Source organism: Triticum urartu, chromosome 4A (genome assembly GCF_056163025.1).
Source record: "Triticum urartu cultivar PI428250 chromosome 4A, HENAU_Tu73, whole genome shotgun sequence".
Taxonomy (NCBI): Eukaryota; Viridiplantae; Streptophyta; class Magnoliopsida; order Poales; family Poaceae; genus Triticum; species Triticum urartu.
The window spans coordinates 3541377-3564063 of record NC_141876.1 but is presented as its reverse complement, the minus strand read 5'-3'; the positions used below and the strand labels follow the sequence as shown (position 1 = coordinate 3564063).

General features: G+C 43.2%; 1 protein-coding gene across 3 annotated transcripts; it reads left to right on the top strand.

Annotated features, from left to right (window-relative positions):
* Positions 1-16193: 16193 nt before the first annotated feature.
* Positions 16194-20596, top strand: LOC147974248 (putative disease resistance protein RGA3). Of its 3 annotated transcripts, none has more exons than XM_087517367.1 (3): positions 16194-19414; positions 19900-20308; positions 20435-20596. In XM_087517367.1, the coding sequence occupies exon 1, from the start codon at positions 16394-16396 to the stop codon at positions 19337-19339; it is 2946 nt and encodes a 981-aa protein (XP_087373493.1). In that variant the 5' UTR covers positions 16194-16393; the 3' UTR covers positions 19340-19414; positions 19900-20308; positions 20435-20596. The 3 variants fall into 3 exon arrangements, with proteins under 3 accessions (XP_087373493.1, XP_087373492.1, XP_087373491.1); XM_087517366.1 differs by having other exon boundaries at positions 19900-19932; positions 20028-20594; XM_087517365.1 differs by having other exon boundaries at positions 19900-20595.
* Positions 20597-22687: the final 2091 nt, after the last annotated feature.

The following is a 22687-nucleotide window of genomic DNA, read 5'->3' as shown; positions in this document are numbered from 1 at the left end:
TGTGCCAAACGTCACAACGTAACTGGGTGGCTATAAAGGTACATTACAGGTATCTCCGAAAGTGTCTGTTGGGTTGGCACGAATCGAGACTGGGATTTGTCACTCCGTGTAAACAAAGAGGTATCTCTAGGCCCACTCGGTAGGACATCATCATAATGTGCACAATGTGATCAAGGAGTTGATCACGGGATGATGTGTTACGGAACGAGTAAAGAGACTTGCCAGTAACGAGATTGAACAAGGTATTGGGATACCGACGATCGAATCTCGGGCAAGTATCGTACCGATAGACAAAGGGAATTGTATACGGGATTGATTAAGTCCTTGACATCGTGGTTCATCCGATGAGATCATCGTGGAACATGTGGGAGCTAACATGGGTATCCAGATCCCGCTGTTGGTTATTGACCGGAGAACGTCTCGGTCATGTCTGCATGTCTCCCGAACCCGTAGGGTCTACACACTTAAGGTTCGATGACGCTAGGGTTATAAAGGAAGTTTGTATGTGGTTACCGAATGTTGTTCGGAGTCCCGGATGAGATCCCGGACGTCATGAGGAGTTCCGGAATGGTCCGGAGGTAAAGATTTATATATGGGAAGTCCTGTTTTGGTCACCGGAAAAGTTTCGGGGTTTATCGGTAACGTACCGGGACCACCGGGAGGGTCTCGGGGGTCCACCAAGTGGGGCCACAAGCCCCGGAGGCTTGCATGGGCCAAGAGTGGTGAGGGACCAGCCCCTGAGTGGGCTGGTGCGCCTCCCACAAGGCCCAAGGGGCAGCTAGAAGAAAAAAGGGGGAAACCCTAGGCTTAGATGGGCCTAAGGCCCACCCTAGGGGGCGCCTCCCTCTCTCCCCCTCTTGGCCGCCTCCCCTTTCCCATCTAGGGCTGCCGCCCCCCCTAGGGGTGGGAACCCTAGAGGGGGCGCACCCTCCTCCCTCTCCCGTATATATAGTGAGGCCTGGGGCTGCCCATAACACGCGATCTGATCTCTGCCTGTTGGTGCAGCCCTCCCTCTCTTTCTCCTCATATCTCGCGGTGCTTGGCGAAGCCCTGCAGGATTGCCACGCTCCTCCATCACCACCACGCCGTTGTGCTGCTGCTGGATGGAGTCTTCCTCAACCTCTCCCTCTCTCCTTGCTGGATCAAGGCATGGGAGACGTCATCGGGCTGTACGTGTGTTGAACGCGAGGTGCCGTCCGTTCGGCACTAGGATCATCGGTGATTTGGATCACGACGAGTATGACTCCATCAACCCCGTTCTCTTGAACGCTTCCGCATAGCGATCTACAAGGGTATGTAGATGCACTCTCCTTCCCCTCGTTGCTAGATTACTCCATAGATTGATCTTGGTGATGCGTAGAAAATTTTGAATTTCTGCTACGTTCCCCAACAGTGGCATCATGAGTTAGGTCTATGCGTAGTTTCTATACACGAGTAGAACACAAAGTAGTTGTGGGCGTTGATTTTGTTCAATATGCTTGCCGTTACTAGTCTTATCTTGATTCGGCGGCATCGTGGGATGAAGCGGCCCGGACCGACCTTACACGTACTCTTACGTGAGACTGGTTCCACCGACTGACATGCACTAGTTGCATAAGGTGGCTAGCGGGTGTCTGTCTCTCCCACTTTAGTCGGATCGGATTCGATGAAGAGGGTCCTTATGAAGGGTAAATAGCAATTGGCATATCACGTTGTGGTTCTTGCGTAGGTAAGAAACGTTCTTGCTAGAAACCCATAGCAGCCACGTAAAACATGCAAACAACAATTAGAGGACGTCTAACTTGTTTTTGCAGGGTATGCTATGTGATGTGATATGGCCAAAAGGATGTGATGAATGATATATGTGATGTATGAGATTGATCATGTTCTTGTAATAGGTATCACGACTTGCATGTCGATGAGTATGACAACCGGCAGGAGCCATAGGAGTTGTCTTTATTTATTTTGACCTGCGTGTCAACTTAAACGTCATGTAATTACTTTACTTTATTGCTAAAGCGTTAGCCATAGTAGTAGAAGTAATAGATGACGAGACAACTTCAAGAAGACACGATGATGGAGATCATGATGATGGAGATCATGGTGTCATGCCGGTGACAATATGATCATGGAGCCCCAAGATGGTGATCAAAGGAGCTATATGATATTGGCCATATCATGTCACTATTATTTGATTGCATGTGATGTTTATCATGTTTATACATCTTATTTGCTTAGAACGACGGTAGTAAATAAGATGATCCCTCATAACAATTTCAAGAAGTGTTCTCCCCTAACTGTGCACCGTTGCTAAAGTTCGTCGTTTCGAAGCACCACGTGATGATCGGGTGTGATAGATCCTTACGTTCACATACAACGGGTGTAAGACAGTTTTACACATGCAAAACACTTAGGGTTAACTTGACGAGCCTAGCATGTGCATAGACATGGCCTCGGAACACAGAAGACCGAAAGGTCGAGCATGAGTCGTATGGTAGATACGATCAACATGAAGATGTTCGCCGATGATGACTAGTCCGTCTCACGTGATGATCGGACACGGCCTAGTTGACTCGGATCATGTAATCACTTAGATGACTAGAGGGATGTCTATCTGAGTGGGAGTTCATAAGATGAACTTAATTATCCTGAACATAGTCAAAAGGTCTTCGCAAATTATGTCGTAGCTCGCGCTTCTGTTCTACTGTTTAGATATGTTCCTAGAGAAAAATTAGTTGAAAGTTGATAGTAGCAATTATGCGGACTAGGTCCGTAAATTGAGGATTGTCCTCATTGCTTCTTAGAAGGCTTATGTCCTTAATGCACCGCTCAGTGTGCTGAACCTCGAACGTCGTCTGTGGATGTTGCGAACATCTGACATACACGTTTTGATGACTACATGATAGTTCAGTGCGTAATGCTAAATGGTTTAGAATTGAGGCACCAAAGACGGTTTTTGAAACGTCGCAAAACATATGAGATGTTTTGAGGGCTGAAATTGGGATTTCAGGCTCGTGCCCACGTCAAGAGGTATAAGACCTCCGACGATTTTCTTAGCCTACAAACTAAGGAGAAAAGCTCAATTGTTGAGCTTGTGCTCAGATTGTCTGAGTACAACAATCATTTGAATCGAGTGGGAGTTGATCTTCCAGATAAGATAGTGATGTTTCTCCGAAGTCATTACCACCAAGCTGCTTGAGCTTCGTGATGAACTATAATATATCAGGGACATATATGATGATCCTTGAGATATTTGCGATGTTTGACACCACAAAAGTAGAAATCAAGAAGGAGCATCAATTGTTGATGGTTGGTGAAACCACTAGTTTCAAGAAGGGCAAGGGCAAGAAGGGATACTTCATGAAACGGCAAATCAGCTGTTGCTCTGGTGAAGAAACCCAAAGTTGAACCCAAACCCGAGACTAAGTGCTTCTGTAATAAAGGGGAACAGCCACTGGAGCAGAATTACCCTAGATACTTGGTAGATGAGAAGACTGTCGATAGAAGTTATTGGATATACATTGTGTTGATGTGTACTTTACTAGTACTCCTAGTAGCACCAGGGTATTAGATACCGGTTCGGTTGCTAAGTGTTAGTAACTCGAAATAAAAGCTACGGAATAAACGGAGACTAGCTAAAGGTGAGCTGACGATATGTGTTGGAAGTGTTTCGAATGTTGATATGATCAAGCATCGCACGCTCCCTCTACCATCGAGATTGGTGTTTGCGTTGAGCATAGATATGATTGGATTATGTCTATGGCAATACGGTTATTCATTTAAGGAGAATAACGGTTACTCTGTTTATTTGAATAATACCTTCAATGGTCTTGCACCTAAAATGAATGGTTCATTGAATCTCGATCGTAGTGATATACATGTTCATGCCAAAAGATAGTAATGATAGTACCACCTACTTGTGGCACTGCCACGTAAGTCATATCGGTATAAAACGCATGAAGAAGCTCCATTTTGATGGATCTTTGGGCTCATTCATTTTTGAAAAGTTTGAGACATGCGAACCATGTCTATTGGTGTATATGCATGAAGAAACTCCATGCAAATGGACCATTTGGACTCACTTGATTTTGAATCACTTGAGACATGCAAATCATACCACATGGGCAAGATAACTGAAAGCCTCGTTTTCAGTAAAATGGAACTAGAAAGCAACTTGTTGGAAGTAATACATTTTGATGTGTGCAATCCAATGAGTGCTGAGGCGTGTAGTGGATATCGTTATGTTCTTACTTCACAGATGATTTGAGTAGATGTTGAGTATATTTACTTGATGAATCACGAGTCTGAATTATTGAAAGGTTCAAGTAATTTCAGGGTGAAGTTGAAAGATCGTCGTGACAAGAGGATAAAATATCTATGATATGATCATAGAGATGAATATCTGAATTACGAATTTGGCACAGAATTAAGACATTGTGGAAATTGTTTCACAACTAATACAGCCTGGAACACCATAGTGTGATGGTGTGTCCGAACATCATAACTGCACCCTATTGGATATGATGCATACCATGATGTCTCTTGTCGAATTACCACGATAGTTTATGGGTTAGGCATTAAAGACAACCACATTCACTTTAAATAGGGCACCACCTAATTTCGATGAGATGACACCATATGAACTATGGTTTAGAGAAACCTAAGCTGTCATTTCTTAGAAGTTTGGGGCTGCAACGCTTATGTGAAAAAGTTTCAGGCTGATAAGCTCGAACCCAAAGCGGATAAATGCATCTTCATAGGACACCCAAAATAGTTGGGTATACCTCCTATCTCAGATCCGAAAGCAATAAGGGATTGTTTCTAGAATCGGGTCCTTTCTCGAGGAAAAGTTTCTCTCGAAAGAATTGAGTGGGAGGGTGGTGGAGACTTGATGAGGTTATTGAACCGTCTCTTCAACTAGTGTGTGGCAGAGCACAGGGAGTTGTTCCTGTGGCACCTACACCAATTGAAGTGGAAGCTTATGATAGTGATCATGAAACTTCAGATCAAGTCACTACCAAACCTCATAGGATGACAAGGATGCACACTACTTCAGAGTGGTACGTAATCCTGTTTTGGAAGTCATGTTGCTAGACAACAATGAACCTACGAGCCATGGAGAAGCGATGGTGGGCCCGGATTCCGATAAATGGCTCGAGGCCATAAAATCCGAGAGAGGATCCATGTATGGAAACAAAGTGTAGACTTTGGAAGAACTACTTGATGGTCGTAAGGCTGTTAAGTACATATGGATTTTAAAAGGAAGACGGACAATGATGGTAAGTATCACCATTAAGAAAGCTCGACTTGTCGTTAAGATGTTTTCCGACAAGTTCAAGGAGTTGACTATGATGAGACTTTCTCACTCGTAGCGATGCTAAGAGTCTGTTGGAATTATATTAGCGATTACTGCTTTATTTATGAAATCTTGCAGATAGGATGTCAAAACATTGTTTCCTCGACGATTTTATTGAGGAAAGGTTATATGTGATACAACCGGAAGGTTTTGTCAATCCTGAAAGATGCTAATAAGTATGCAAAGCTCCAGCAATCCTTCTAAGGACTGGAGTAAGCATCTCGGAGTTGGAATGTATGCTTTGATGATGATCAAAGATTTTGGGTGTATACAAAGTTTATGAGAAACTTGTATTTCCAAAGAAGTGAGTGGGAGCACTATAGAATTCCTGATGAGTATATGTTATGGATCAGAAATGATGTAGAATTTCTGGAAAGCATATAGAGTTATTTGGAAAGTGTTTTTCAATGGAAAGCCTGGATTAAGCTACTTGAACATTGAGCATCAAGATCTATAAGGATAGATCAAAACGCTTAATGGTACTTTCAAATGAGCACATACCTTGACATGATCTTGAAGGTGTTCAAGATGGATCAGTCAAAGAAGGAGTTCTTGCCTGAGTTGTAAGGTATGAAGTTAAGACTTAAAGCTCGACCACGGCAGAATAGAGAGAAAGGACGAAGGTCGTCCCCTATGCTTAAGACATAGGCTCTACAGTATGCTATGCTGTGTACCGCACCTGAAGTGTGCCTTGCCATGAGTCAGTCAAGGGGTACAAGAGTGATCCAAGAATGGATCACAGTACAGCGGTCAAAGTTATCCTTAGTAACCAGTGGACTAAGGAATTTTCTCGGTTATGGAGGTGATGAAGAGTTCGACGTAAAGAGTTACGATGATGCAAGCTTAACACCTATCCGGATAGCTCTGAGTAGAGATACCGGATACGTATAATGGAGCAACAATTTAGAATAACTCCAAGTAGAACAGTTATTTGAAATGGCTCTAAATAGAGCGTGGTAGCTGCATCTAGGAGATGACATAAAGATTTGTAAAGCACACACGGATCTGAAAGGTTCAGACCCGTTGACTAAAACCTCTCTCACAAGCAACATGATCAAACCCAGAACTCTTTGAGTGTTAATCACATAGTGATGTGAACTAGATTATTGACTCTAGTAAACTCTTTGGATGTTGGTCACATGGCGATGTGACCTGTGAGTGTTAATCACATGGCGATGTGAACTAGATTATTGACTCTAGTGCAAGTGGGAGACTGTTGGAAATATGCCCTAGAGGCAATAATAAATTAGTTATTATTATATTTCCTTGTTCATGATAATCGTTTATTATCCATGCTAGAATTGTATTGATAGGAAACTCAAATACATGTGTGGATACATAGACAACACCATGTCCCTAGTAAGCCTCTAGTTGACTAGCTCGTTGATCAATAGATGGTCACGGTTTCCTGACCATGGACATTGGATGTCATTGATAACGGGATCACATCATTAGGAGAATGATGTGATGGACAAGACCCAATCCTAAGCCTAGCACAAAGATCGTGTAGTTCGTATGCTAAAGCTTTTCTAATGTTAAGTATCATTTCCTTAGACCATGAGATTGTGCAACTCCCGGATACCGTAGGAATGCTTTGGGTGTGCCAAACGTCACAACGTAACTGGGTGGCTATAAAGGTATATTACAGGTATCTCCGAAAGTGTCTGTTGGGTTGGCACGAATCGAGACTGGGATTTGTCACTCCGTGTAAACAGAGAGGTATCTCTGGGCCCACTCGGTAGGACATCATCATAATGTGCACAATGTGATCAAGGAGTTGATCACGGGATGATGTGTTACGGAACGAGTAAAGAGACTTGCCGGTAACGAGATTGAACAAGGTATTGGGATACCGACGATCGAATCTCGGGCAAGTATCGTACCGATAGACAAAGGGAATTGTATACGGGATTGATTAAGTCCTTGACATCGTGGTTCATCCGATTAGATCATCGTGGAACATGTGGGAGCTAACATGGGTATCCAGATCCCACTGTTGGTTATTGACCGGAGAACGTCTCGGTCATGTCTGCATGTCTCCCGAACCCGTAGGGTCTACACACTTAAGGTTCGATGACGCTAGGGTTATAAAGGAAGTTTGTATGTGGTTACCGAATGTTGTTCGGAGTCCCGGATGAGATCCCGGACGTCACGAGGAGTTCCGGAATGGTCCGGAGGTAAAGATTTATATATGGGAAGTCCTGTTTTGGTCACCGGAAAAGTTTCGGGGTTTATCGGTAACGTACCGGGACCACCGGGAGGGTCCCGGGGGTCCACCAAGTGGGGCCACAAGCCCCGGAGGCTTGCATGGGCCAAGAGTGGTAAGGGACCAGCCCCTGAGTGGGCTGGTGCGCCTCCCACAAGGCCCAAGGGGCAGCTAGAAGAAAAAAGGGGGAAACCCTAGGCTTAGATGGGCCTAAGGCCCACCCTAGGGGGCGCCTCCCTCTCTCCCCCTCTTGGCCGCCTCCCCTTTCCCATCTAGGGCTGCCGCCCCCCCTAGGGGTGGGAACCCTAGAGGGGGCGCACCCTCCTCCCTCTCCCCTATATATAGTGAGGCCTGGGGCTGCCCATAACACGCGATCTGATCTCTGCCTGTTGGTGCAGCCCTCCCTCTCTTTCTCCTCATATCTCGCGGTGCTTGGCGAAGCCCTGCAGGATTGCCAGGCTCCTCCATCACCACCACGCCGTTGTGCTGCTGCTGGATGGAGTCTTCCTCAACCTCTCCCTCTCTCCTTGCTGGATCAAGGCATGGGAGACGTCATCGGGCTGTACGTGTGTTGAACGCGAGGTGCCGTCCGTTCGGCACTAGGATCATCGGTGATTTGGATCACGACGAGTACGACTCCATCAACCCCGTTCTCTTGAATGCTTCCGCATAGCGATCTACAAGGGTATGTAGATGCACTCTCCTTCCCCTCGTTGCTAGATTACTCCATAGATTGATCTTGGTGATGCGTAGAAAATTTTGAATTTCTGCTACGTTCCCCAACAGGCAAAAGCTGGACGCACTTCGTGTACAAACTGGACAAACTCTTTCGGAGTATCAGGGTTTCGGACGAGAACTCATCTGTTACATGGCCACTTCAATGTTTTTTAAACTTATTTGAACTCCGGGCTTCTTTTGTGTTCAGTATGCAGCATTTAAAGCGATGTCATCAATTTCAACATGTTCTGACATCATTTGTTGTTTTTCGGTCATTTACCTAATTGTTCAGTATGCAGCATTCAATTTCCAGAAGAAAATAAATAGAAGAAAATAAATAATGTAGAAAATAAAAAAACTATACAAAAAAATTACTCAAAAATAAATAAAAGAAAATAAATAATGCAGAAAAGAAAAAACTATATAAAAAACTACTCAAAAATAAATAGAAGAAAATAAGTAATGCAGAAAAGAAAAAACTATATAAAAAATTTGTTGGCGCGCTGCCCAGTGGGCCTGCCAGACTTAGGGTGTGCAAATGCAGGCCTAGAAGGGCCAGCAGACTCACAGGGCAGCGCGCCCTAATTAATTAGGCCCAGAAGCCTGCTATATAGAGGAGTTCGAAGAGGTAGCCGTGGCTGGGTTTATAAACCAGTGCGGCTGCCCTTCGCCGGGCGAGGTGGGACTAAACTTTGGGGTGGCAGCGCGAGGCCTTTAGTACCGGTTGGTGGCTCCAACCGGTACTAAAGACTACCCTTTAGTATCGGTTGGAGCCACCAACCGATACTAAAGGCCTGCTCTTCCCGCCTCTTTGTCTGGCCAAAGTTGGCCTTTAGTACCGGTTGGTGGCTCCAACCGGTACTAAAGGCATCTCCTATATATACAACACTTGCGAAATTCAGTTAGATCTCCACTTCTTTCGTCTCAACCTCTCGCGCGCGCCCGTCGTCCATCGTCGTCGTCGTCGTCCCCGCCGCCGCCCGTCGTCGTTGCCGTCTCGCGCCGCCGCCCCGATCGCCGCGCGCCGCCGTCCGTCGTCGTTCGCGGTACGTCTCTCGCGCTCTCCCCGCCGTCGTCGACCGTCGTCGTCGCACACGTACGCCGCCGCCCCGTACGCCCCCACCCGTACGTACGCCGCCCCCGCCCCGTACGCCGGCACCCCCGCTCGTACGTACGGTGCGGCGGCGTACGGGGGCACACACACATATACACACACATATATACGTACATGTACATGCACACATACACACACACACATACGTACACACATATATACGTACACACACATACACACACACATTTTTTTACTTATTTTCTGTTTTTTAGACAAGTTAATTAGATGATCGAATGTTAGATGAATTAGCTATAGATAGAAAATTATCGAACTAGAGATTTGAACTAGTTGAATAATTAATATAACTAGTTTATTTTTAGTAAGAAAATTGTCGAACTAGTTTATTTAGGTATATGAGATTTGAACTACTTGAATAAATAATATAACTAGTTTATTTTTAGTAAGAAAATTGTCGAACTAGTTTATTTAGGTATATGAGATTTGAACTAATTCAATAATTAATATAACTAGTTTATTTTTAGTAAGAAAATTTAGGTATCTAAGATTTGATGATCTAAGTAAAATATTATTTGTTAACGCGTTTTTCTGTTCATTTAATTTTTTATATATAATTTGAGTTTATATAAATGTTAGATTAATGTCGAATGTTAGATGAATTAGATAGAAAAGTAATGTCAATTGTTAGAGATGAATATAGTTAGATATATTAATGTCAAATGTTAGATGAATATATTTTTGGCTAGATATAGGTGTTTAATGTTTCACCTATATGAACATAGAAAATGTCATCTGACGACGAAAAAGATTTCATTATGTGCGAACACTGTGAAGACCAGCGCGGCCTGTGCGACAAAAAATTCCTTGTTGATGGTAGGCGCTTCAGCATCAAGCTGGATGAGACATTCGAAGTTGATACAGTAAGTCACTTTGTCAATTATTATTTGAATGCAGAACTTATGCTTCATTTGCTTCAACTTATAATTTTAAATTTTCACTATTCTACTAGCGCATCCCCTGCCATGCAAGAATTTTTATCTTGGATAAGATAGGTTTTAGTGCTATAGATGATATGGAGGTAAAGAGAGTTTACTTGAAGACGGAGCATGGGTATACTTTCAACGTCAAATTATATAATGGAGACACATACACCCATTTTGAATGCAAAACTTGGCAAACACTATGCAAGGCTTATGCATTTGAGCCTGATATGGTTATCACCTTTGATATTCGTCCGGAAGATGATATTGAAGGTAATATAGACATCTGGGTCGATGTGCAAACGCCTCCAGTTCTACCATTTGGTGAGTTTTTCTCAACCATGCATGCATATGTGTTTATGTCTTTGATAGAGTTTATTCAAAAATAGTTGACAACTAATTTGTATTGTCAGCTTATTTCGGTTCAAGTAAACATGTCCGGCGCTTGGTAGACAGGACCTACTACTGCCCCGGGGCTCAACTAAACTGCGAGGAGATAAGTCATTATGTTTCATGGCTTGAGGATCTTAATACTGTCAAGACAAATTTTTTTCCTGGACTTAGAAATGTTAGTACTCAAAACGTGCGACCAATGGTGATCGTATTGAACTACGATCACATCTATAATCGAAAGATGGTAAGATTTTAAATATTTGTCCTTAATTAGTGCATCTTTTGCATACATTATTTTTGAAGCTAAACTTTCATTGCTTAGTATATTAATTACTATACGATGTTCTTCAACAGGGACTTCCGATGACAGTTGTGCCTCAGTGGATCGAGACAAAAGGTCGCATGTCAATGGTTAGCTTACGACCAAGATTTCCTATATTGCACATGAGTGCATTCAGGATTTCTGAAAGCGAAGAATGCTTAATAGTGAAAGATTGGAGCAAAATTGTTAACGATCGCAGAGAAGTACTAGGGGGCAGCAAGGAGAAGCGCAACCCAAGATTAGGAGACAGATTCATCTGCATGCTCCAGTATGATGAATCAGGGGAGCTATACATGTTCTATGCTATTCTACCTGAGAGGGAGCAGCAGGATCAGTAGCTACTAGTTCATGCTCTTAATTAGTACTTGTCTCATGTCCGTGTCCTGAACTTCGATGTTGGTGATGATTATGTTGAACTTGATGATATCTTTGCTTCTGTTACAAAGTGAATGTTTCCTCTTTAAGCTAGCCAGCGTTGATGATGATTAGATAGCTAGCGGTAATGACTATGATGATTAAATAGTGGTAATTAGACGACTATGATGATTTTTAGCTAGCTAGAGTTTATTTATTTATTAATATGCGATGATGATGATGATGATGATGACGACGACTACAACTCATTATAACGTAAAACAATCCTAAATTAAATTGATAACACAAATTTAATTGAAAAATACAAAATAAAACAAAAACCCACAACCATTTAGTACCGGTTGGTGTTACCAACCGGTACTAAAGGGCTCCCGGCCCCCGGAGCTGGCTCGTGCCACGTGGTTTCCCTTTAGCACCGGTTCGTGCTGAATCGGTACTAAAGGGGGGCCTTTAGTGCCGAAACTTTAGTGCCGGTTCCTAAACCGGCACTAAAGGGCCTTACGAACCAGTGCTATTGCCCGGTTCTGCACTAGTGTCTGAAAGTTGGCATAAATGTGCCTCAAGCAGTACCTATGAGGGCAGCTTGGAAAGACTGTTGTGACTGCATTCAACAGACCCTGCAAAGGAATTTGAATTAATTTTACATTATAAAAACATTTTAAATTAAATTCTTTTACTATTAAATTGATTTTAATTCAATTTAGTTGTTCTATTATTCAATTTAGTTGTTCTTCTACCCTAGGCTACCTTGACCCAAAGTGTTGACAAGAAGCATTACCACTCGACAAATACCATCTAGGGTGGATGGGGTTGTTTTTGGCTAGGTTGACCCAAAGTGGTGACCCTAGCCTACCTTGACCCAAAGTGTCGACAAGAAGCGTTACCACTCGACAAATACCATCTAAGGTGGATGGGGTTGTTTTTGGCTAGGTTAATCCAAAGTGGTGACCCTAGCCTACCTTGACCCAAAGTGTCGACAAGAAGCGTTACCACTCGACAAATACCATCTAAGGTGGATGGGGTTGTTTTTGGCTAGGTTGACCCAAAGTGGTGACCCTAGCCTACCTTGACCCAAAGTGTCGACAAGAAGCGTTACCACTCGACAAATACCATCTAAGGTGGATGGGGTTGTTTTTGGCTAGGTTGACCCAAAGTGGTGACCCTAGCCTACCTTGACCCAAAGTGTCGACAAGAAGCGTTACCACTCGACAAATACCATCTAAGGTGGATGGGGTTGTTTTTGGCTAGGTTGACCCAAAGTGGTGACCCTAGCCTACCTTGACCCTAGGTTGACACAAAATAATGAACTAAATTAACTTAATGCACAACAAAATAATGAACTAAAATAACTTAGTGTAACACAAAATAATGAATTAAATTAACTAAGTGCACAACAAAATAATGAACTAAATTAACTTAATGCAACACAAAATAATGAACTAAATTAACTTAGTGCACAACAAAATAATGAACAAAATTAACTAAATGCACAACAAAATAATGAACTAAGATAACTAAGTGCAAAATAAACTCACCTTCTGTCTATCAGACATGAATGTATACTTCCCAAATTTTCCCTCCTCAGTCCCTCCTAGGGCATACTACAGTTGAGTCAAAAACCAAGACCAGTTTGGTGTGTCTTCAACTCCAACCACTCCAAATGCTATGGGGTACATATTGTTGTTTGCATCCCTTCCAGTAGCAGCTAGTATTTGTGCCCCACTAGTCAACTTAATGAAACAACCATCTAGGCCTATGAATGGCCTACATCCATTCAGAAATCCCTCAACACATGCATTCAAACAGAAAAAAAGACCATGAAACCTTGGTCCCGCAGTAGGATTTTCTCTTGTTTTTCCACTCACAGTAGCAACAATGCATCTTGATCCAGGATTTGTAGCTTTCACAGTCCCCAAATAATCTCTCAACCTCTTGTATTGCCTCTTGTGATCTCCAAGCACAATCTCCTTTGCTTTCATCTTTGCTCTCCATGCCATCATCTTGGGCACCTCAACACCAAACTGCCTCTTTACTTTGTCAACTATAGCAGGTACAGTAGTGTTGGGGTCTGATCTGATAGTTTCAAGCATTTTGTTGCCAAGCCACTTTGAGCTGATCCTTGTCTTCTCAGATTGGGTGGGACATGTGTGCTCCAATAACATCTTCTTAATGCAGAAAGTGGGCTCATTACTGATCTTTGCTGCAACCATGTGGAACTGACAACCCTCTCCATCACAGCACACTATCACCCTGTCACTGCAGTTTCTGTGATATTTGTATCTTCTAAGTTGTTTCACATGCAAATTTACAAGAGCCTCTCTAAATCGGTACACATCTCTGAAACAGAGCCTGAGCTGGAATTGCTGCTCTGGATGCAGCATGTTCTCATCATACCAGACCCTGGGTGGTCTTTTCTTAGCTCTGCTCATTCTTCCAGAGGGGATTATGAAGGACATTGGTTCATTGCCATCATCATCAGCTTCAAAGCCTGTATCATCCTCTTCTGAAGATGGATACCAGTCCTTATTCATGCTTCTGTTAGCACTAGAGTGGGACCTACTAGTAGGCCCAGGCCTCTTTATCTTCTTCTCAACAGGCTCAGGAACAGGTATCTCTTGACACTCATCATCCTCTTCCTCCATTTCTATGTCATACAAATCTTCAGGGTCTGTGTCCCCTTCACAGTGTGTACTGCTCATGTATTGAGCTCTCTTCCTCTTAATGTCAGCTATTGTGTCTTTCAAATCACTGTCCACCTTCCTCCTCTGTTCTTCTTCTCTAGCTACATTATCTTCTTCTTCATAGTCCATGGAATCTGAATCTGAATCTGCATCTGGGAGGTCTTCATGAGCTACAAAGTCTTCATCAAATACTGAGTCATCATCTTCATCAGATGTGTCCTCATTTCCTGCATGCTCCTTCTCATCTGTATCAAACTGGAAATCTGCATAATTAACACTAACTTGAGTGTTAACCTGTTGCAATGCATTGTTTTCCTCATCTGCATCTAGCATCTCTGGCTCAATTGGGTGATCTTCTGTCCCAAGCAGTAACTGGCATGGTGGAGGAACTGATTTTATTGGCATATAGTTCACACTTTCTTGTGTACCAACATAATCATCTATTGTTTTATGCACAACACCTGACTCATTAACAGCAAATACAACTGGTGGGTCCACTGTTAAATCTTCAATTGTTTCATCTGGGTCCACTTCTTCATCTTCTGCACTTTTGTAAACTGGTGCTTGCTTTATATCTAATTTCCCCTCTTTAACATACAAACAAAGTGTCTGACTGCTTTTAAACTGCTTTATCATCTCATCAACTTCAGTGTTGTTTCTGATGAAAGTAATCCCTTGCAGCCCTGTGCCATCCTTCCTCAAATAGCAAATACTGTCATCACTTCCATAGCCATTTCTGACCATCACATTAAGCAAACTGCCATAAGTGATGTCTCTCTCATACATCTTCACAAGGGCATATTTTTTGGCAGCATCTTTAGAAGGAAACTGAAAATATAATGACCATGGCTCCTCAGGCCTACAGAACACAAAACATATTAAAACATATTAATGACCATGACATTTGCAGTAACATTTTCAGGCCTACAGAACACAAATCAAATTCAGGACCATGACATTTTGAGTGCCACAATAAAAACTATGGCATATTCACATGTAAAGCAAAGTAACAACAATAAGATCTATGCCACAAGAGCCAACAAATGCAGAATAAACTATGATACATTTAGTAATTCAGAAAAAAACAAAGAAAAAACTTCAATTTCATCTAGGCATAGGAGCTTCCTCCCCGAACGAAGCAGTATTGCTACAAGTAACCCTAGGTATCCTAACTAAGCGAGTACTCTAACTAAGCAGTATTGCTAGAACCCTAACCCTAGGTTTTTTGCACTGAGATTTACCTGGGTGGAGATGGATGCCCGAGGGGTACTTCCTCCCCCAACAAATCAGCTGCCGTCGCCGCCTTCTCTGCGTTCGCAGCAGCCTTCTCTGCCTCCTCCGCATACTGCGACGGCGGCGGCAGGACAACTTTTCCCCAATCCGCCGACGAGTGCGAATTGCCATCGGGGTTGGGGCCCAACTTGCCAACGGGGTCGCATTGCGGCCGGCGGCCACCGGAAGAACGACCACCGCCGCCGGAGCCGTCGAGACCTTCTCTGCCATCGCCGCCGCCAGAGCTGGTCGCCATGAGCAGAGCGGGAGGAACGCGCGGGAGGGAAACTGAATCGAGGATTGGAGGATGAAACGGCAGGGCGTGACCTAATACACGTGCGCGGAAACGGCCGTCAACCCCCGTCTAACGTCGTCTGTTAGCCCGCGCCACGTCGACCCAACAGGTGGGCCCGACTTGTCGGATTCGCTGTTTCCGCGGCTGAAACGGCCAGTCAGTGCTCCGGGTTACCGATTAGTCCCAGAGTTGGTGGTTTTTTGTGACATGGCTCAAATATGGTACTGACCTGTTACCCTAGCCCCAAGTGTGGTGGTTCTGGGTAAATAACTCCAGGAGAACTTTCATGAGTAGCTCGCCGACAGGTTGCCCCAAATCTTACAAGAGTCTCAGGTAAGTTTACAAATATACGTGTTAGATCTCTATATACATTTTTTTAGTGGTTAGATCTCTGTGTACATACTTTTATCTTTTTTTTGGACATGTCAGATTTGGGCCGGCCTCACCCGCTGCTGAGCTGAAGCCCACCAAGTCCACTAGGGTTGGTTTCAGGGGTATAAAAAGCGCCTGTGTAGCACTTATTTTCTCACTCTCCCTCCCTATCCTTGTCTCCGCCGCCGCTACCTTCTTTCTTTCTGCTCCTCCTCCCGAGCGCCCCTCTCCTCTGCTCCGCCTACATAACCATGGATTGGAAAGACACGATCCAGTGGATCATCTCAACTGGTGTATCATTCCTCGACGCGCTCCGGCTCCAAGACGAGTTGGTGCAACTCCGGACCAGCTTGCCCAGAGCTCTCGTGCCCTCATGCATCGTGCTGACTGGGGCAGATTCAAAAACAAGGACCTTTCAGTACTCTTCTCACAACTCAGGGACACCAGCTGCGACGCGGAGGATCTTCTCCGCGAGTTCGAGTACCAAGAGCTGCGGCAAAAGATACACACCACCCACAGAGGAAAGGCAGGTCAACTCTTATCATACTCTGCTAACTTTGCAAGAAACCTATACCATGCTAGCAAAAGTAGAGTGACTGCAATCCAGGCCAGGATTGACAAACTTACCACTGAGCTAGAGGGGCTACTCAACTTGTTGGGTCTAAACGTTGAGCCAGTGCAGCTTGGAAAGCCGCTCATGCCAGAGACAAGTTCAATGATCAAGGAGCCCGTAGTGTTTGGACGTGACAGTGAAAGAGATCTGGTGATTGACTTGCTGCATGTGCCACTCAGGAGTTCCAGCTCTTACTCCTCTGGGAAGACAACAACAACAGCAGCAGCTGCTTTTACTTCAAAATCCAGAGCAAAGAAACTGAAAGGTGAGAGTAGCGCAACAGGATTGTGCAATCAGACCATAAACACTTACGGAGTTGTTTCTGTTTTGCCAATTGTTGGCATCGGTGGAGTGGGGAAGACCACTCTCGTTCAGCTGGTTTACAATGATACAAGGGTGAAAAACCACTTTGGTTTGAGGATGTGGGTTTGTATTTCTGACGTTTTTGACATTAAAAAGATAATCAAAGATATCATTGAGTGTGCCACTGATGGGGTGTGTGATAGGTCCCGCAGTTTAAATGTTCTTCAAGGGGAACTAAGGAAAATTCTGATGAAGCAAAAGTTTCTTCTAGTGTTGGATGATATATGGCCAAATGCTATTGATGAATGGCAGACATTTTTTGCACCATTCAGGAATGTACTTGAAGGCAGTGTCATCTTAGTGACTACAAGATTTGCGACTATTGTCAGCCTTGTCACAAACACTAGGACCATTGAACTCAAAGGATTGCCTCAAGATACATTTTTGGAGTTCTTCAACATCTGTGCATTTGGTACAGATTGTGCAGAATCGTATCCAAAGTTGCAGGTCATTGGTCAGGACGTGGCCTCTCGGTTGTGTGGGTCTCCCTTGGCAGCTAAAACTCTTGGCCGCTTGTTGAATATGGAGCTCACAGAACGCCATTGGATAACTGTCCAGAATAGTGAATTGTGGGAGCTGCCACATCAGGACAATGAGATATTGCCAGCCCTTCAACTCAGCTACCTCTATCTTCCACCGGAACTTAAGAGATGCCTTGCACTTTGTTCAATGTTTCCCAAAGGTTATAGATTTGAAAGAGATGAGATAGTTGACATTTGGGTGACACATGGCTTTGTTGTGCCGGAAGGAAGCATGGATCCCGAAGAGTTGGGTGTTGCATACTTGGATGATTTGAGAAGCAGATTCCTTCTTCAAACTGATCCTAGGTTCCGTGATCTAAGTAGATATGTAATGCATGACTTGATCCATGCCATGGCACAATCTGTTTCACTAGATGAATGTTTTTTGTTGCAAGATAAGAACTATCCTAATCAGAGGAAAATACCACCCACAGTTCGCCATATGTCAATTGAGGTCCACAGTGAAGTTCAGAACAGAATGGCAGACATTCACCATTTGGATAAATTGCATTCACTTAGGTTCGGGACTAGATCCGAAGTTAGAATTTCATGGTTAAATAAGCTTTCCAACATCCTCTTTTTGAGTCTAAAAGGCTGCGAGCTGAAAAACCTACCTGAGAGCATTTGTGTCTTGAATCATCTTCGTCACCTTGATATATCTCATAGCAGAATAATTGAGCTACCTGAGTGTTTTCGGTGCCTATACAGCCTACAAGTTCTCAATGCTAGTCATTCAAGACTGAAAACAATTCCTGATGGCATAACAACGCTAGTCAACTTGCGTAATCTAGCACTGCCAGGGAATGCCTCACATAATTTGTCAACAAAAAGTGGTCTTGGAAATTTGTGTTCTCTGCGGAACTTGAGCTATTTTACGGTTGGAGAAGGTAATGGGAGGAGAATTAGTGAGTTGAAGAACATGAATCAGCTGAGAGAAATGCTATCTATCAAATCTTTTGCTAACGTTCAGACTATGGAAGAAACTGCCGAGGCTAGAATTGTTGACAAGCAATACCTTAAGGTATTAATTATACATTGGCGACAATGTAGATTCTTCCCGAAGGAACATGAACATGACAATAGCAATACACTCGAAGGCTTGCATCCTCATTCAAGAATTGAACGTCTTGTACTCGAAGGCTTTCGGTTTGATAACTTAGCTCCAAGTTGGCTAACTCCTGAAAACCTACCTTCATTAAGAAATCTAGATCTTTCCCATTGCAGCTTGAAATATTTATCAATGCCACTTTGTTTTCCCATCACTACTCTGCGCCTTTCCTGGTGTTGTGGTCTGAGAAATCTTGATCAGTGCCTGGACCCAGAACATTTGCCATTTGTCCAGTCAATAGAGCTTGATTGGTGTCCAAATCTAGTATCGGTCCCTGTGCACAGTTTTGTGGGTTTTGTTTTCCTTCAAGATCTGAGAATCCACCAGTGCTTCAAGTTGGCGTGCCCTAGGGAAATGGTTTTGCCCCCTGCACTCAGAAGACTTTCTGTTTCCTTTTGCGGTGAGCTTGGCAATTCATTTCCAGATTGCTTGGAGAATCTCAACTTTCTCACCCTTTTGCATTTGGAAGCGTGTCTCACTATAAGGCTCATTCGATTGAACTCGATCAACACAAACATGCTAAGTTGTCTGGTTCTTCGTCATTGCTCGGAACTGTCATCCATCGAAGGATCTAGCGCTCTTCTATACATGAAGTATGTTGACATATTGAGCTGCCCTAAGCTCACAGGGATAAGTCAACCATTCAAAAGGAATAAACTGGAGAAAGTAGAGGAGACAGAACTGCTAGAATTTATCAAACCACGCAAGGAATGAACTGCAGAAAGTTGAGGAGACGGAAGTGCTAGAATGTATCAAACCATGGAATCATGGAAGAGTTCAAGAGAAAAGGTAAAAAGATGAACAAACTCACTTAGTAGAAGAATAAATTCTTGCCAAATTCAGTTACATAGTCATTCAGAAAAAAAATCAAATTGCATTCATGTCAGTTGTTACAGCTTTATAGGTTAATAGTGATATATTTATCATCTAGATCTAAGGTCACCGAATTTTCGAGTTGTAGCACTGTTGCCGTGTTAGGGTGATAGCTTAAGTTTTTTACTTGGAAATTGATGTGGCATATTAGAGCAGTCTATCACACCAATATTTTTTTTGTCATTTACTTAATGTATATACTGCACATGTTCCTTTGAACTTTCTATATATGACTAACCGACTAGATGGATGGTTACCTTTCTCAGGAAATAAGATGTTGCAACTAACTGCATTAGTTTCATAGTCCTTCATGACTCAATGTCTCAATGCCTAGTAGCAAGTGCTAAATTTCTGTGGTCCAGGGCCTTCTCTTTATTTATACCTTCTTTATGTATACACAGGAGTGATGTTCTGTTCAGATCGTAGCGTTCAAGGTCAGTAGCTGCTTTTCTGATGTCCAGTGGGATGTTTCATTTTGAATATCTCTCTTCTGAATGGCTAAACTGGAATCAACTTATGGCTTTGTTAGAGAAACAAGCTCTGGGCAACAGGGAGGATGAAATCTCACGGGGTTTATATAAATCTGGGATTCAGACAATGAAGTCCATGAACGACAAATGTGCTCTAGAGGGGGGAAACCATAGGAGGAGAAAGCTCTGGAGAGCTACGTTATCACAGCAGATCAAAGTGTTACAGCGAGTTTTTTTAAGTGATGGTTCGCTGTCGGGAGCAATTGGTGGGAGTCACAAGTGTGTGACATTTGAAGAGACATGCTGAGCATATCATTATGTCTCAGCTACTTTTTAACTGGTAAGCTGTAACCCCAGTCTTCCCTGTGTGAACTACGTGTACTTGGTTATCTCCGTTTCCTGTTCTGCTGCATTCTTCTCTACCATGTTTCCGTGGGACTTATACTGATGATAGCACTGTATTTAGGTACTGGGCACTGCATAATGCAATACACATGTAGGTTTGTTGTATTCGCGATGCAAATATAGTGGCTTTAAAGTATATATCTGAATAATGTATGACTTTATGAATTGGCTGGCATAAGAAAGTGTAAATCTGTCTTTATGTATTGGATTGATGTGTAAATTTTGGCCTTCCTGATCGTCCATGGATTACCATTTTCCTTCCAAACTTATAATAATATAATTATCTAATCACTAATGTACCTCTTGAAAGTTGAAACGCTTGACGGTATCTACAGATGAGGCTCAATGTAAGCTAGCTGGTCTCTGTGCGCTTGCAGAGTTGCCAAATAGCCAAAATAATTCTTAATTCTTTTTTGAACTATACGTATCTTGTTCAATCAAATTTACAATCTAGGATGTCAGTATAGTTCTAGTAATACCTATTTTAATTTCTTAATACTAGTGTTTTCTTAACTAGAAACTGTATGAGGGCTCTGATGATTAAATTTGTTTGAGAAACAAACATTTACAATGGAATATATACAGAGGAAAGGGTAGAATGTAGAGGGGGTAGAGGGGACGGAAGCTAGAGGGGTGACTGGCAGTTAAGCCGATGAAGCCATGACTTGAGAGGTGCTGCAAGGTCCTCGTTTCATCCTACAAAAAGCAGGAAGAGATTTGTCGCAACTCGCAATACGACTATTGGATTTGGTCCCGGTCACACTCACCTTTTTAGAGCCTGGATTTTGTTTTCGCTTGCCATCTGTCGAAGTATTAGTGCACTTTTTTGGTGCTTTGTGTCCATGCTTGGCTAGCCAGTTTATTTTCAATTTCTATTCTGAGTTCATGTTAGATGAACCTGGCCATCAGGGAGTATTCCAAATTATGTATAATTCTAGTTTTGAATTAGAAAAACTGTTTTTTAATCCAAGAATTTACCATGAACAAGACGGTAGTTAAATATAAGTTAAAATAATGCGTCTGTTGTACACGTGCTTCTCTTGACTAAATCTCTTTAGCTCACACTAGCCACTAGGGTTACTCTAGTCTTGATCGAGACTTCCCAATGGAAAAAGAAGACAACCAGATTCACTCAGTAGAGACCATCAACAGTTCTTAAGGGGAAATGTGGCTTGCATATATACCATCAATTTTAGTAGCTATTTTCGACAAAAGGGATACACTAATATCCGGAAGATCAATTACACACCCGGCCTCTGTACCAACAAGATATCCAAAGGCATCAATGACACACATAGCCAAAAAAGAAAATAGAAAGAAGAGAAGAACAAAAAACACCCCGTCATGGTGATCAATCACTAGCATCAGCAGCACTCTAACCACCACCGAATACAACACCTGAATTACAAAAGTGGTTCTTCAAGAGCAACACCTCCAACAAGAAAACAATGCACAATCGTTGTTGTTGTCCGATCGAAGATCTTGGGTTTTCACCCTCTAGAAAGTCTGAATTCAACCAAAAACAATGTCTTCAACAAGGCCATTTCTAGGTACAACCAATAAAGGTCAGACCTTGGGTTTTCACCCTAGCAATCGAGACTCGGTACTCGACCCGCACCGTAAAAAAATGCAGTCCTTCAATGATGCCGCCCCCGCTTGCCGAGGCCACTGTTGCAAGTCACCAAACACCTTACAGACAGTCTTCATCGCATCCAATACACCCTTCAACTGATCGCAGCCGCCATGACTTTCTCTACCTCTATCAATGCCTTGAGAATCTTCACTTAGACATGTCCCATGATACCAATAAGAAATCGAAGCTTCGTGTCACGCCCTCTTGAGGATGTGTTGGCTGATAATATGAGCGCGTGCGACCGGGGGCTTACCGATCTAGATATCCATTGGCGACATACGCCAATCCGTATAGATCTCCGATGGGGAAGACCGGAACTCGCCCGCGGTCAGATCCAACAGGTGGACATCCGGCAGAAAGATGATTTGATGGAAGAAGAGCGCTAGGGCCAAACCACTAGGCTATCCTGCCGAGCCACTCATCGGCTGCCGCCGCACCGCAACACCATCGCTGGAGAAACCGGCGCGCCACCGCCCTCCAGATCAGTGCCTTGGAGGAAAATGGTATGGTAACGTAATTCAGAGATGAATCACCCATTGACAACATGACATTATTAATTAAGATTAAAAAAATGTGATGTATGTTGTTGAAGTTGTGACCCACAGTATATTTTATATCTCTGTTGATGGTCAGGCCGCATAGCCCAGTTCTTCCATTAATTTGTCTCTGAAGTGTAGGTGA